Source organism: Montipora capricornis, chromosome 10, assembly GCF_036669925.1.
Source record: "Montipora capricornis isolate CH-2021 chromosome 10, ASM3666992v2, whole genome shotgun sequence".
Taxonomy (NCBI): Eukaryota; Metazoa; Cnidaria; class Anthozoa; order Scleractinia; family Acroporidae; genus Montipora; species Montipora capricornis.
The window spans coordinates 10,866,478-10,880,754 of NC_090892.1; the positions used below are offsets into that span (position 1 = coordinate 10,866,478).

Below are 14,277 nucleotides of genomic sequence, written 5' to 3' on the forward strand. Positions count from 1 at the left end.
TTTAAGTATTCCAAACCCCATCTCTTATAATTATCAAATTGTACTTTTCTTATAGTGTAAACACATTTCTGTATTGTGTGTTTTAATAGTGATGTGACTACCAGACGTATCACCGAAGGCACTTTGCGAACGCAAACCCAATTCAGTCACCTGTTTAGTTAATTCACAGTTTCGTCTGAAATGAGATTACAACGTTTGGTCAAATGGTTAAAATGGGTAGCTTAGATCGCATATCCGGTGCGTCAGAGATTTCCGGAAAACGAGTCCAAGTTACAAGGAAAATCATGCACTCCTTCACCTCAGAGAGGAACATCCAGTCAACTGAAAAACCGACATACGTCATTCGACATCAAGAAGATATTGTCACACTCTTGAGCGACTTTCAACTACGAAGAATCGTTTAATACATCTCAACAAATCCTCACCATTTCAGATAAGTGGAGGTTCGGATAAACAATCATTAGAAATGCGTCTAGAACAAATTAAGTAAAATCGAATGTTGTTTAGTTTGCATATAAACAAACACATCCAATCTTAAAGATCTCGTAGTTTCAGACGAAAGCAAAATACGTTTTGCATGTAAACATGATAAATACAAGCGATTTTTTTGACAGAAGCAAAGGGCGGATTTAAATGGAAACATAAAGTCTCTCAAAGAAACTTGAAATAACAACCTTTGTTGATTTAGTGAATCAACCAAAAGCACTAACAAACATTGTCCGTCATTACTGCACGGCAAAATGTAATCCTCTCTGATCCAAAAACACAGCTTTAATTAAGAAAAGTACATTCCAGTAAATGTGGGCAGAGGACACACAGACGAAACAACCACGAAACCACGAAACAATCTTTAGAAAGGACAAGCGCCAAGGAAACGTGAAGCTGACGAGAATCGAAGTGGCGAAAGGGGAGAAGCAATGCGAAAAGAGATTAATTTTGGAGGTTGGACTTCTTTTCACCCCCCATCCCCTCCCCAGCCAAAATTCCAACCATTCAACCAGGCTTACGGCTAAGACACTTAAGCATTATTAATATTTCAACAAATAGTATATTGAACTATGAAAGACACAGGAATATAAGACAACCAATTGGGAAATCTGAAAAATCCGAGTCCCAGATTTATCTGACTGTATGACTGCATGATATGGTCCCAGCCCACAGTTAAGCCTTGATCGTAGAGTTTCCAGCAGCTAAGAGGTTAGAGCACCCAGCTTCAATAGTTCTTGGAGGTTTGTGGGTTTAAACTTTCATTTGGGACTGGACTTTTTCTGAGTTAAATTTGGTTGTGAAGCATTCCTGTGTCCTTCATAGTTGATGTGTTAACCACTGACAGCTCTCAAGTACATTTCTTTTTCATATTAAAGACCGTCACTCTTGTCTGCTTCTATGCATCGAAACTTTCTTATTCTGGTGTCAGGTTTAATGAGAAAATCACTCTAGCCACCGGCTGGCATCGTCGGAGAAGCCTGTCATTCAGTTACCATTGCACCAAGATAATAAAGAATATTGTCAGAATCATAATTTGTGCAGCTGTCCCTTAGATAGTTAGAGAAAGAAGGCTTTGCAACTCCTTTCTCAATATGAAGACGAGTAGCAGGAAGAGAGGATAAAGTTAGTGAGAGCTTTGCGGACCACGACTTTCAAAAAATCTCTTAAAATTTTTGTTTATCCCGGATAGGGTAGGTAGGTAGGTAGTCTTTATATATACACGATCTGTATGAAAGCTGAATTAAAGCTTGTGGGGTCGTGTACAACACATTACTTCCTTTTATTAAAATACAAATTAAAATACAGTTTTACAATACACGCACGAGACAGCTATATCTTAAATTACAATTAAATACAATTTAAGAACGTATTGAAATGCTAGGCAATACGACCATGATTGAGACGAATTCAAATATATATACAAAATCTTCAAGTTCAAAACTAACGGCAGACTGAGGCTGATAATACATAATTTGACGGCCTCAAAGAGCTCTGAGGGTTTCAGCTTTTTGGTAAGGTTGTAGTGGCTTGTATCTCTAAGGTCATTATATTTGGAAGTCAGCATGTTCCAAAGCAGAGAGCCTCTATATGCGACGGAGCTAAATAACATAAAGGGATTTGTTTTCTTTTGATGACCGTAAAAGTCAGATGATGCATGTAAAAGCATGAATGTTTTTTTATGTTACAGTGAGTATTAGTATGTTACTTGAAAACAATATAGTCAAGCTCCGCTTCCTACGGCAAGAATGGTTATAGTGAATGTCCCTCATCGGTGAAATTCGTTCGGTTGAGGAACGACAATCTCGACTGACTACCATCCTCAAAAACAGATTCCAGTTTCATCTCACGAATTAAACAACTACAGCATGTGGCCAACATTGCAAGTCACATACTTTCGCTCTTGAATTTGAGACACTGGCAAGAAATCGTTTATTAGAATTCGAGCGCTGACACTGAATGGTGACTCGGAAACACTCGCAAAAAAATCCGGGAGTCGATTCGGAACTTACGACTTTCCGATTACTAATGAGGATGCTCAGTACAAACTCAGATATTGGAGACACGTGAAAGGGTACGAGAATATTTTTCGAGTATCCTCCGGAGACACTGTCGAGACACTATCTTTTCCTTAATTTTATTTTAAGCCAACTTGTGCTTAAAAAAAAAGGGTTGGATAGGGCGCCATAAAAGAGGATTAGTTCCGTTTTAACCAACGGGATTGTTGCTTACGTTTGCTATTTCTGTTCGTTCACTGAAAATGAGTATTAGTATGTTTGTTATGGTCACCATTTGCCATAACCTTTCAATTAAAGCTTTCGGTGGAACTTCTTGTTGAGTTGCGAACCTCGTTCCCAGGTTCTCCATTGACAAAGAGACCTAGGAGCGAGGTTGGTGGAGTTGCATGAAATATTTTTGAGCGGCTGTTTGTGTCTACAAGCTGACCATTAAGTTGATAAAAAGCAGGCCTTAATATTATAACATTTTAGATCTCTGTTTCAGTCTCTGTGTAATTTGAGGTAATTACGGCCGGAACGCTTTAAACTTTTCTTAGTAAATACTTTGCAGTCGTAAAACTGAATTGCGTATTTTACAAATAACATAGGTTAAAATATACAGCTAATTACAATATATACATATAAATACCTCATATAGTAATGCTAAGATGTATACAAATATCTTACAATAAAGTCGACCACTTTAAAACTTCAGAAACATTTAATTATGCGCAACCCTGGACCATGGCATAAACGAAAGAGCGTCGGAAACGTTCCGTATGGGAACGTGGCAAATGATATGTCTTTTGACGCCTTAAATTATAGCTGGATTGTTTTCTTGATGGCAGCAGATGGTATAGCTTATGCCCGGGATTGATGGCGATAGAATCAAACAATTGTCGGCGGCTTTCGCGAAAAACCTTGCACTGAAAATTATAATGCAACTGTGTGTCCGCGTCAGTTCTAGTCGCAGCGTGTTTCATCAGTAGTGGCATTCGTCAGTTGACACATTGAAGGTAGAAATTCCAAAACATTTCGACCTTTTGCTAAATGTTTTTGTAGGTCCATGATTTTCGAGGTACATGTAGAGGTGCACGCTTGCTCAGTAATGGTTCATGCCTTTATCGACCCAACAGTCGGAAAGGCCCCGGAAAAAACACTTCCGTAAAGGTCGTGTCTGCTCGCAAAAATAGTTGGTTTGGCTCCCGACAAAAGACATCAGGATTTGGATTATGGTCATGATTTCTTACAACTGTCGCCAGTGTATGCGATTGCGGTGAAAGGAGATTGGTTTTCTATTAAAAAAGCAGCCGCCTTTCCTAAAATAAACTTGGAAAATTACCGACATCTGTGCAGTGATTACTGCGTGCCAAACAGTAGCACCCAACCCAGAATGCAAGCCAGCACGGACATCCTGACCTCTTTGGCCTCACCGTCAGAGCTAAGAAACTGCCGAAAGTGATGTAACCATCACCTTCTACGTACTGGCCAACGCACACACATGGAGCATTCTGGTCTCCAGAGCCCTCCGTTTCTTTTCTCGAAATTCAGCTAAACACTCTGAATCGTCCATCTCCTCAAAGTCGAATCTTCCGTAATCGTCGTAAGGAAAATCGAGATTTTTGGAGGAGTTCAAATCATACAACAAAATAAACTCATCCTCATCTATGATATCTTCAAAGCATCCCACAGCTAGAAGGTCTTGTGTTTCTCGAAAGGTTGCCATCAATGTAACTAAAAGACAAACTGAGCTACTAAAAGAAAAACCAACCAAAACAGAACAGCGGCCGCGTCTACTTTGCAGCTTAACTTTCTATTTTCGCGCCAAATGATGACGGCCTCGACCCATTCCATCGCGGCCTTCGCCGCCTCTTTCCAACCGCCTGCAGTGGTTGGTTGCTTAAAGTCTCTAATTTTTGTGGAGGCAGGGTTTGATTCCCCGGGGAAGTTGGCGTGCTGCCTGCACCCTCCGTTTGGGAGTACCCATTCCCTCATACGGTGTGGGATTACACGTTAAGTCCAAGAGCCATTGCACTCACCCTATTGGGGGGCTGCCTGTTCGCCTTAAACACTAAAACTTAGCTACGCCATGCTGATGACGCCTAGCAAGGCCGAAGCAGCTGTCCATGGCTGCTAGTTGACCGGGTGAAATAGTTGTGCGCGCGCGTGACGTGCTGTCCACCCCGGGTTGGTGTTAGCGTGTGTCACTGCTTTCCTGTTGTTTTTTAATTAATACAACGCCGCGTTTTACCCTCCAAAGTGATGACCTGGAGTCAACTTAATAAAACTTTTACACGTGTAATTTACAAGTCTAGCTATTGTTCTCAGACTCTAAAACAATGGCTACACTTGTAAATTACACCTGTAAAAGTTTTATTAAATTGACCCCTGGTTGTAAGTCTCGCTTACATTTTGAAATTTATATACAAAGTCTTAAAAGACGAAGTGTATTTCTTTGAAGACTTCTTTCCACTTTCAGAACCCTCTGTCACAAAATCAACTATTTTGCGAGCCCGAACAATGTGCCTGTAAGCAAAGTATGGGCCTAGCCTCGCCATGAACAAATATAGGAAGTTGCTTTGGCTTCTACTTCAACCCTCGCTTCAACACCAGGCCCTTTTATTCTCTCGGACATCTCCGTTTTTTGTCAAAAGTAATGATTCCTCGTCCACACAGCGTACTTCTGAGGAGGCGTTAGTTCTCATCCATTCAGAGAGCTGGACCCAACAACGTCACGAATACCAGTCGCCCAGCACACGGAATACCACCTTGCACCTGACATTGTTTGAGGTGGGGCGTCTCGAATTTTGGACAGTGCAAAGAGCCTGTTCGGGTCGCCGCTGGACAGCTTGAAAATTGAGCTTTCTTCTCTTGTCTCAACTACCATACGTGTCGTTTTCAGCGACAAGAACGACCATGGACATTTTAGGACCAAAAAAGTCAATGTTTGGTAGCATGCGTAGATATATCATGTTGCATGTCAAATACGGTCTCAGGTTGAATTGGTTTTTACCTAGCCTTGGGTAAATTGGTGATACTCATCATTTTACCTGGGCTGAATATGTGCTGCCGGTAAAATCCGTTCTCAGGTTGAATCCCTTTTTACCTATGTTAAATTGGTGATCCTAATTTTATGTAGGTTGAATACGAACTCCGATAAATTGAAGAATTTTTTTTTTAGCCTAAATTAAGCCTAGAGAAAATTTAGGGTCATGTTAGGATTAGTTTTGGTTATTATACATGGATATCAATTGACTTATTATACAAAAGTTAATAATGAAAAGAACTGCATTCGGTTGAGCATGTTCGTCGTTGTAATGTATTGGTGAAAAGATAGGACTTTAGATCTGGGCCCCGTTGTTCGAAAGCCGATTAACTTAATCCAGGATTAACGTAAACTTTTGTTTCATTTTTTAAACTTTTTGGTGAATCAAAGTTTCTTTTGCTTATTTTTTTTTTTCAAGTTTGACATCTTTTGATCTAAAGTTTTGCCAAATATCAGCGTTGAACAGTATTTGGGAGTAGAGAAATAAACGCCTTGGTTAATTTTTAATCTGGGATTAGCGTTAATCGGCTTTTGAATAACGGGGCCCTGGAGGGTGTGAGTTCGAAAACTGTTTAAGTGCATAGTACAGTTCTTTGCTCTCTTACTGTGTTGTAATGTTGAGACTGAATGGATAAGTGTGTGAATACAGAAACCGATGAGATGATACGAAACATATAAGTTGAGATGGATAAGACAGAGCTCGAGGAAAAGTGTAGGTGTTTTCAATCCTTTTTGGAGGGTTGATAGGTAAAGTGCATATTCAACCTAGGTATAAAATGAGAGTTATAATTACCAACTGTAAAATGGTCTGTTAAGACATTTACAAACTGTTCCCCCTAACGACGACGGCGACGGCAACGAGAACTTCATCTCAAGATATAAATTCGCGTTATTTCAACCTTTTTAATTAATATGACAAGGGTGTGGTAGTTCCTCAAGAATGACACTGGCCGGAACGGCGCTTTATTTAGGGCAGAAAGTGAAAATTTATCCTCAAGGGCTGCGTTCTTCATAAAGCCTCAAATTTGTATTTTTCATGTTTTTTTTTTTTTGTTTTTTTTGCAGACAACGGCAAAGAAATGGACGAAAGTGAAAAGCGCACGTGCAAGGCCTGCAAGGCCTGCAAAGCTATTGTTTTTGCCCACTAAATATGCAAATTTGTAACGTTTTCGGTGCCGTAGCCGACGTCGTTGCTTAAGCTGCTAATATCATTGGTTAAAAGAGGAAAAATAATCGCGCTGCACGTGCAGCAAGCATTTTAAGGAATATTTCGGCCGTACTTTGTGTGACAACGACATGAAATCACCAGGGGCACTTCCATTAATTTCCAGAAATTTCGGGCTGAAGTCAAATGGAAAGGTCCGTTTCGGTTCGGTCCGACCGGAATATTTGGGACCACCTCTGGAGGTGGTCCTCTTTGACCGGTCGGTCTGATCCGACCGAAACGTGCCGTTCCATTTACAAGAATTCTCGTTTCCAGTCCCATTGCATTGTTTTGGTCGAAACGTAAACGAAACGCTTAGGTTAGATTGGAAACTGACTTTTGATGAAAAATGTCGGTCCATTTTTCCTTGGTTCGTTTCACTGGTCTCTGACCTGATGGTCAGGAGCGCTTACCATTTGAATGGAATTTTCGGTAATTCCGGAGAGAATTCAAATGGAACGGTTCATGCCGGTGGAATGTTTTCGGAAAAAAGGTAATACCTTTCGAGTTATTCCCTTTTTCTCGCTTTGACCGGAATGCCTGGAAATTTCTGTACCATTTGTCCACAATTACAAATGCCAGAGAAAATAGACCGTTCAATTTATTTTTCAACCGGAACAACCCGTTGTTTTGGCAAATGATATGGCACATTCCCATTTTATTTGTCTAAGTACAGAACGAGCAGTACCATTTATCGAAACATTCTCACCGAAAATTTCATTCAAATGGTAAGAGCTCCAGGCGTAATGGAAAGCATCCCAAATTTGAGGTTGACGACAACATAAGCATACAAATGTGAAACTTTTATTCTCTAATTTTACCTTGAAACCGCTCGTACCAAATTATTTTCGAGATACTTTGCGCACACTGTGCGACGTGAACGAGATGGAATAATCGTGAAGGACTTACGATAGAGCAACTTCTACTTTGAGGTCGACGTCCGCATCGTCAATCTTAAGTCCCTATTTTTTGGGGGAGGAGATGGTGTGTGGATAAAGCCATCATTAAGGACGGTGCCTACTACTTCAAAGGTATTTCTGCGCGGTTTACTTAATATGCGGGAATCGCAGATCTTGACAAGTGATATTGAAATCAAAAAGGAAATTGGGGGTAACCACGCATTTTTCGAAGATCATTAATCAAAAATATATGTAGCAGCTTTAAAATACAGAGCAATGTATGGCGTCCGTTGCCAAATTGAAGCTTAATTATCACTGAAAAATGCATGGTTACCCCCAATTTTCTTTTTGGATACTAAGAGCACTTGCTAAGTTCTACTTTCTCCGCATAGTTTTGAACCGAGCAAAAATATCCCTGTATTAATAAGCACCGCCGATGGGAAATCCGAGTATCTCGAGATGCGCAGAACGTATGCGCAATAACAATAATAGGCACCGTCCTTAAGAGTACATGTAAAAGATTTAGTTGTAAAGGAATAGAACTATTAAATGAACATTTCGTTAGTTGGTCTAGTTGTTTGTCCCGTGGATAGTATTGCTTCCAACTGCTTAAGGTGGGGGTAAACGTGAATTTGAAGGAAATTTTAAGAGGTTTAAGGAAGGAATAAAAGAAAGAAATATTATTGGATCATCAACAGACAGTTGTTCCCCACCCAAGAGCACCCCCAGTTGGTAGGGGGCTGTTTGGAAGTCCATATACCAATTTTTAAACTTAAATTATAATTTTTAAACTACATTAAATCTTAACCATTTTTTATTTCTCTCAATTTTACTACTCTTTGGCTGGCCTTTCACATACCGGATCCGAAATAATTAATGTCCAAGAAACAAAAGAACAAAGCGAACATAACAATACCTAATTAGCAAGGCCTAATCGGAATGACAATGATGCCTTTGTCCTCCGCTATTTTAGTCCGCGGTATACGAAAGTCTACCCGACTCTTTTGAGGAAAACTCTCTCCTCCAAAATGTACCTAAATATCCTATTTAAAAAATTTACAAAACACCCCGAAACATTTACGTTATGAGCATAGGGTTAGTTATGACACTGCTTAAAGCGCAAAAGAGACATTTCCGGTTAAACCGGTTTTGAGCGGCGTGAAGAAACGTTGCTTTGAATAGGAAGCGTAGGGCTCTATAGTTGACTTTAATCACACTTTGATATTCCTATAATTATGTCTTTTAAACGGTTTGATTGACAGCCGTAGAATTCAAAATGGACGAAAGGTTTAGTTTATAGAGAAGTGAAACACAGAAATCGATTTATCGACTGGGTTGATATGGTAAATTTACCACCGTCAAGAAATTTGAAAGCTGAGGTTTGAGCATTAGCAATTTGTCAGATCGAGCGAATTTGGAAATTATGGGTTGTTAGCGCGATGGAGATACGTGGACTACAAAAATAAATTAATTGAAAGAAAAACGTTCGTTAATTCCGTGGGGAGTGAGCAAGCCGATTTGAAAAATGAATCTTTCTTCAGTATTTTGCCGGCTTCTAGAATTCGCCTGAGAGATACCGAATAGATCGACATATTCCCAAAGTCAAATCGGTGGACCAATCATAGCAGTTCTGAATGAGCAAACAATTGTGTCATACAATGGAAAATTAGCCAACGTAATGAATGTCGCCCAAAACAATAGCATTCTGCGCTATGTCCAGTGACCTGTATTTTTTGCGCCACGGTAGGTCACCCGATTAATTTCCTTTCACATGTATGAAACGGTAGGCCTTGCTTTAACAGCACGTACTTCGATCTGACAAAAAGCTAGTAGAGAGTCTCTCTAGGGTCACGGCTTCTCCCTGTTTACAGATGCAGCAGTGTCAAGTGCTAGTTGGCTAGAACGGTTCCCGTCTCACAATGCCAAATATGAAAAGTTCTCAGTTCAGTGTACCACATTCTTGTTAGTCGACCAAGGCTCGTTAATGGCATAACCTCGAGCAAAAAGAGACCACCATTAGGCCTCGCCCAATATCACAATAGCTATCAAATACAAAGCTCTCTAGCAAGACAGGGCACCAAATCCCAAATCTATCATTTCATCAATCGCAGTCATTTCAACTCTTTCGAATGGATTGTCTTTTGTTTGGTTTTGGTGCGAGAATGTGATAGAATGGAAATTTTGGTAGAACTACATCTTCTCAACCAAATCATTTACAATCACATATTTTCATGTAACTTTGAGGTTTATTAGCGTTATTTTAATACGCCCTTTGCGAGTTTTGTAAAAGTTACTGACAATTCCCACCATCCTTGCCTCTTTTTTATTTAACGACAAAACAAACAAACGCGTTTGAACGAATTAGTGAAGGTTCTAGATGGGCTGAAACAGACCGGGCTCATGACCACACAAGTTTCAACCTTTGCTTTAAGCGGTGTTGTTTGGTACATTAATATTTTTTGTGGTTTGTTTGATGCCATTGTTTAACCTGGTGTTTACCCTTCGTTTATTTGCGAAAGCACCAAGGTGGTGATTATCTGAGTGATGTTCTGCATAATCAAAACACTGTCAAAACTTGATGTCGGAAATGAGTTAATTTGGTTAATTAATGAACCGGGGTTCAATTATAGACCACTTGGCTTAAGGATCAAAGGACAGTCACTCGTATGTCTGCCAGTTCAGGAAGCGAAAAGGACAAGAACTTATTTTTATTACAAAAGATTTCTTTATTAGAAGCGTCGACAAAAATTTATCGCATTTTCAGTTCAAAGAATTTATGAAATGGCTTTTGTTTTCACTGCGAAATTTCCATGATAAAAGGTTCACCAGAGCGCAAGACGGAAAAATAGTCACATGCGACACGAAAACTTTATTGTATGTCAATAGTTTCTGGCACAGAGATGAAACCGATAAGCCCTGTCGATGCAACAACAGTTCTACATCAGTGAAAGGTACCTATAACCGGCAAAAGATTTAGCTAGAGATGGCTCGGCTCACAAGACGTGACAAGGTGGCGGATTTGCTTAAACAAGCCATAGGGGCAAATGATGTGGCGAAGCTCAAGTTTGCTTTGAAGTATCAGCAAGCGAAGATAAATGAACAAGACGAAAACGGAGAGACAGTTTTGCATCAGAGCTGCCTCTCTGGACAGTTAGAAATTGTCCGACTGTTAGTAGAAAATGGGGCTGAGCTGGAGCTGCGAGATGATCGAGGCTGGACATGTTTGCACTACGCTGCATTCGGTGGATGCGTCGACGTTGTTAACTTTTTGATCAATTCTTGCGTTGACGTCACAGCCACTTCCCTCGAAGGCAAACTTGCGATTGACGTTGCCAAAGGCGAAGGAATTGTTTTCCTCTTGGCCACAGCTATCCTCAGAGCAGGTAAAGAACATTTGCTTCTCCGCTATATGGATGAATCGACGTCAAGCTTACAAAGTGTGGAGTCCGAGACCAGCGAAGAAGATCGACATAATTGGTCTCCAATCCACGGGTCACTGTCTGAGGAAGTATTGCGCGCAAGTCAGCAGTTTTTAGGCCAGAGCTTTGGTGCTTATTTAGACGAAAAGTTTAACTTAAAATCAAGTTTTGACAATAGCCGCGGAGAAGCTGAACTCCCCGCCAAGGAAAATGGAACGAGAACTAGGAAAACGTCATGCCCGGGCGGTCAAAATGATACTCAAGGATTATTGTCACCGTTCAAGAGACCTCGTCTAAACAGTTTTAACTCTGCGTTTTCTCGCGATGTGCTGCAACGTTTTGCCGTTAGCGAATCAGATTTAACGGAAGAACAGGTTGGCGAAAAGGAGAAAAGAGCGGATATTAACAGAGCGCCCAACTTTTCTGATCTTAATAACGTGAACTCCGACACATTAATTTAAGTTGGTCAGTATGAAAGCGCTTCGCGACACCACGACACATCCATCGTCGGCAAATGAGTTTGCTCCCCAATAAGACTACTTCCTTTGACTCAGCAAGCATACAGACGGAATGGCGACAAATAAGTCAGATAAGTTGCAATGTCACGGACCGCAAACTATCACAGCATGTGTAACATTCTAAAACGGTGTTGATTATCGAAGAGTCGTGTAAATCATAGCCCCTGTATTGAAAATCAAAGCACGCCGCTAAATCATTTTGGTATTATATCACAACAATACTTGTATTTATATAATCTCTTTTCTGAGTAGGATCTTTGTGTCGCCTAATTTAATCAAGTTTATCTCAACGCCATGCATATATTTCACTAATTTGCAATCTTTAGTGTCATAAATCCTATTTCTACACGAAACAATCACACAATAATTAATTTAAAGTTCGATCATTTTTGACGAGCGGACAAGATGATCTTTGCAGGAAATGGAGAGTTGGGAAATGATTCAGATAGGACCTCTACAAGATAGAGATTGTAGTCCTTTACACCCTATTATGCTATCGTCATACCTTCGAGTAGCCCAGAAAGCGAGCCATTTTATTTTGCAGATCTTCGTTCCGACATTACCTGTCTGGTTTCCGAAGATTTTCGACCGACATCCGAACATTGTCGCAGATGAAACGATACAAAGTCCTCTCTTTGTGATTGCTTGAGTTTTTGAAGAGACGGAAAGGAAAGGAAAGGAAAGGAACTTTACTGAAGTGTCTAGTCGTCCTAGCGCTGGAGCGCTAATACTGAAATGAACAGTGAAAGTAAATCAAGTCAAATGTCGGTTTTTGAGGAGAGGGGAAACCGGAGTACCCTGAGAAAACCTCTCGGTGCAGAGTAGAGAACCAACAAACTCAACCCATATATGACGCCGAGTCTGGGAATCGAACCCGGGCCACATAGGTGAGAGGCTTGTGCTCTCACCACTGCGCCATCCCTGCACTGCACTGTGCCATCCCTGCACCCACCAGAGTATACCGAAAAAATACATTGAAGCAGTGGAGTGAAGGAACAAACTCAATCCGAAAGTGACACTGGTCCCTTGGATGCAAAGGAGTGCCCTAACCCACTCCGCTACCCCAGCTCCCCCAAATGTTTCATTTTTTACTTCTTAACGTCATAGAAGCTGCCGGATTTCGCGCCCCTGACAGCTTAGAGCGCTCGTTCGCATTTTGTACATAGAAATAAAACGTATGTAAAAATATTAAATCTGTTCAAACCACTTTTTCATTGCAACAGCCGTGCGAATCAGCGCAAGGAATTTAAACAAAAGAAGAACCGACACTGGATGACTGATTGCGTACATGCGAGTGAGAAAAGACAGTTGGCAAAAGCGGTGTTGAAGGCCTGATAACCTTTACTTAAGTCGACCTTTAAGTAAAGAACTTTTATTTATACAATAACATGGTGGTATTTAAAAAACTCACTCTTTGAGGCACTGTTTATTTCAAGTGACAAATCAAACAAACAGCAGGGTAAAGAAACTACTCCACCGACGGGTCACATCTACAATCGTGGACAAAAAGCATCGAGAAGCTTTCCCAATTTTCAAGGATGCCCCTCCCCCACCCCACCCAGGACAAGATGGGCAAATAACCCCAGCCATCCCATCCACGTCTCAAGATAATTTTCCGGGGTAGGAGGGGGAGCTTACTTCACGCAAGAAAGGCTGGTTTAAAAGACAAGGTCGCTCTGAAACGTGAATAAGTTTTGTACGCACCAATTTAAAGTTCACACAGAGACCGTACTTATTAACTGTTGTTGGAGTCCCCAATCTGAATCCTGACCTAGTTAAATCCCTCTCGAAAGAAGCCATAATCACCAACTAAAGCGCTGCCATTTTGAACGGAACTTAGTAACCCGGCTAGCTGGTCAGTGACGTCATTCAGTCCGACTTGGCAGGACGCTCAAAACACAGCCGGTCTCAATGTGGTTTTGTGGCTGTTCACGTCTGCTTCTGCTTTGTTCCATGTGGCTTGAAAATGCCATCGTGTTCAGCTCCATATTGCAAAAACAGATTCAAAAAAGACAACATTTCATAATTTACCTGTAAAGAAGCCAGACTTCATAAAAAAGTGGCTGCACGAACTCCGCCGTGACAAAAGGTTCTTGCCAAAGAAATGGACCCTTCCACGGTTTTTGACAGCCGTCTTGGCTGGGGGGGAGCTAAATTTACAATAAATTTATGAGATTTTGGCCGACTTTGAACAGCTGTAGCGCCGCTAAAAAAGAGACAGATTTCCATCTTTTGCCACTACTTTAAATCGTTTTATTGGTGTCGTTTATTCAGCAGAAAATAAGGCCATTCGGAAGGTATGACGTCCGTAAATTCGAATAATAAATCTTCTCATGTTGCTTCTAATGCGCCGATCAAATCGAAACTTCAACTTTCCCCCCCCCTCCCCCTTCCTCGGCAAACCCCGGGCACTTGACTGTCATCTGTGCCCGGGGAGTGGGAAATTTGACCTGTGCCTGTGTGGGGTTGGGAAAATTGAACCGGAAGTGTTAGGTTTCAAATCATTTTTTTTCGGGCGCCGAAGTCGCTAACACTTTAATTTAAAACACGTTTTTGGACAAGGTGGAAGAGTTTAAAGAAAGAGATAAAGCATTTGTGGACGATTGGCTTACAAAAAAGGTCTTCAAAAGTCTTTATTAAAGACGACAGGAGCCGACAACGATTGTTCTTTAGAAGGGTATTCCCCATTGTCACACGGCGGCCATATT

General features: G+C 40.9%; 1 protein-coding gene across 1 annotated transcript; it reads left to right on the forward strand.

The window, feature by feature from the left end:
• The first annotated feature begins 10,270 nt into the window (after positions 1–10,270).
• Positions 10,271–12,774, forward strand: LOC138021323 (unconventional myosin-XVI-like). Its single transcript, XM_068868167.1, has one exon. The coding sequence runs from the start codon at positions 10,616–10,618 to the stop codon at positions 11,510–11,512; it is 897 nt and encodes a 298-aa protein (XP_068724268.1). The 5' UTR covers positions 10,271–10,615; the 3' UTR covers positions 11,513–12,774.
• The last annotated feature ends 1,503 nt before the right edge of the window (positions 12,775–14,277 follow it).

Bases quoted from the DNA above. Each gene is read 5' to 3' on its own strand.
- LOC138021323 (XM_068868167.1), top strand. From the start codon at position 10,616: ATGGCTCGGCTCACAAGACGTGACAAGGTGGCGGATTTGCTTAAACAA.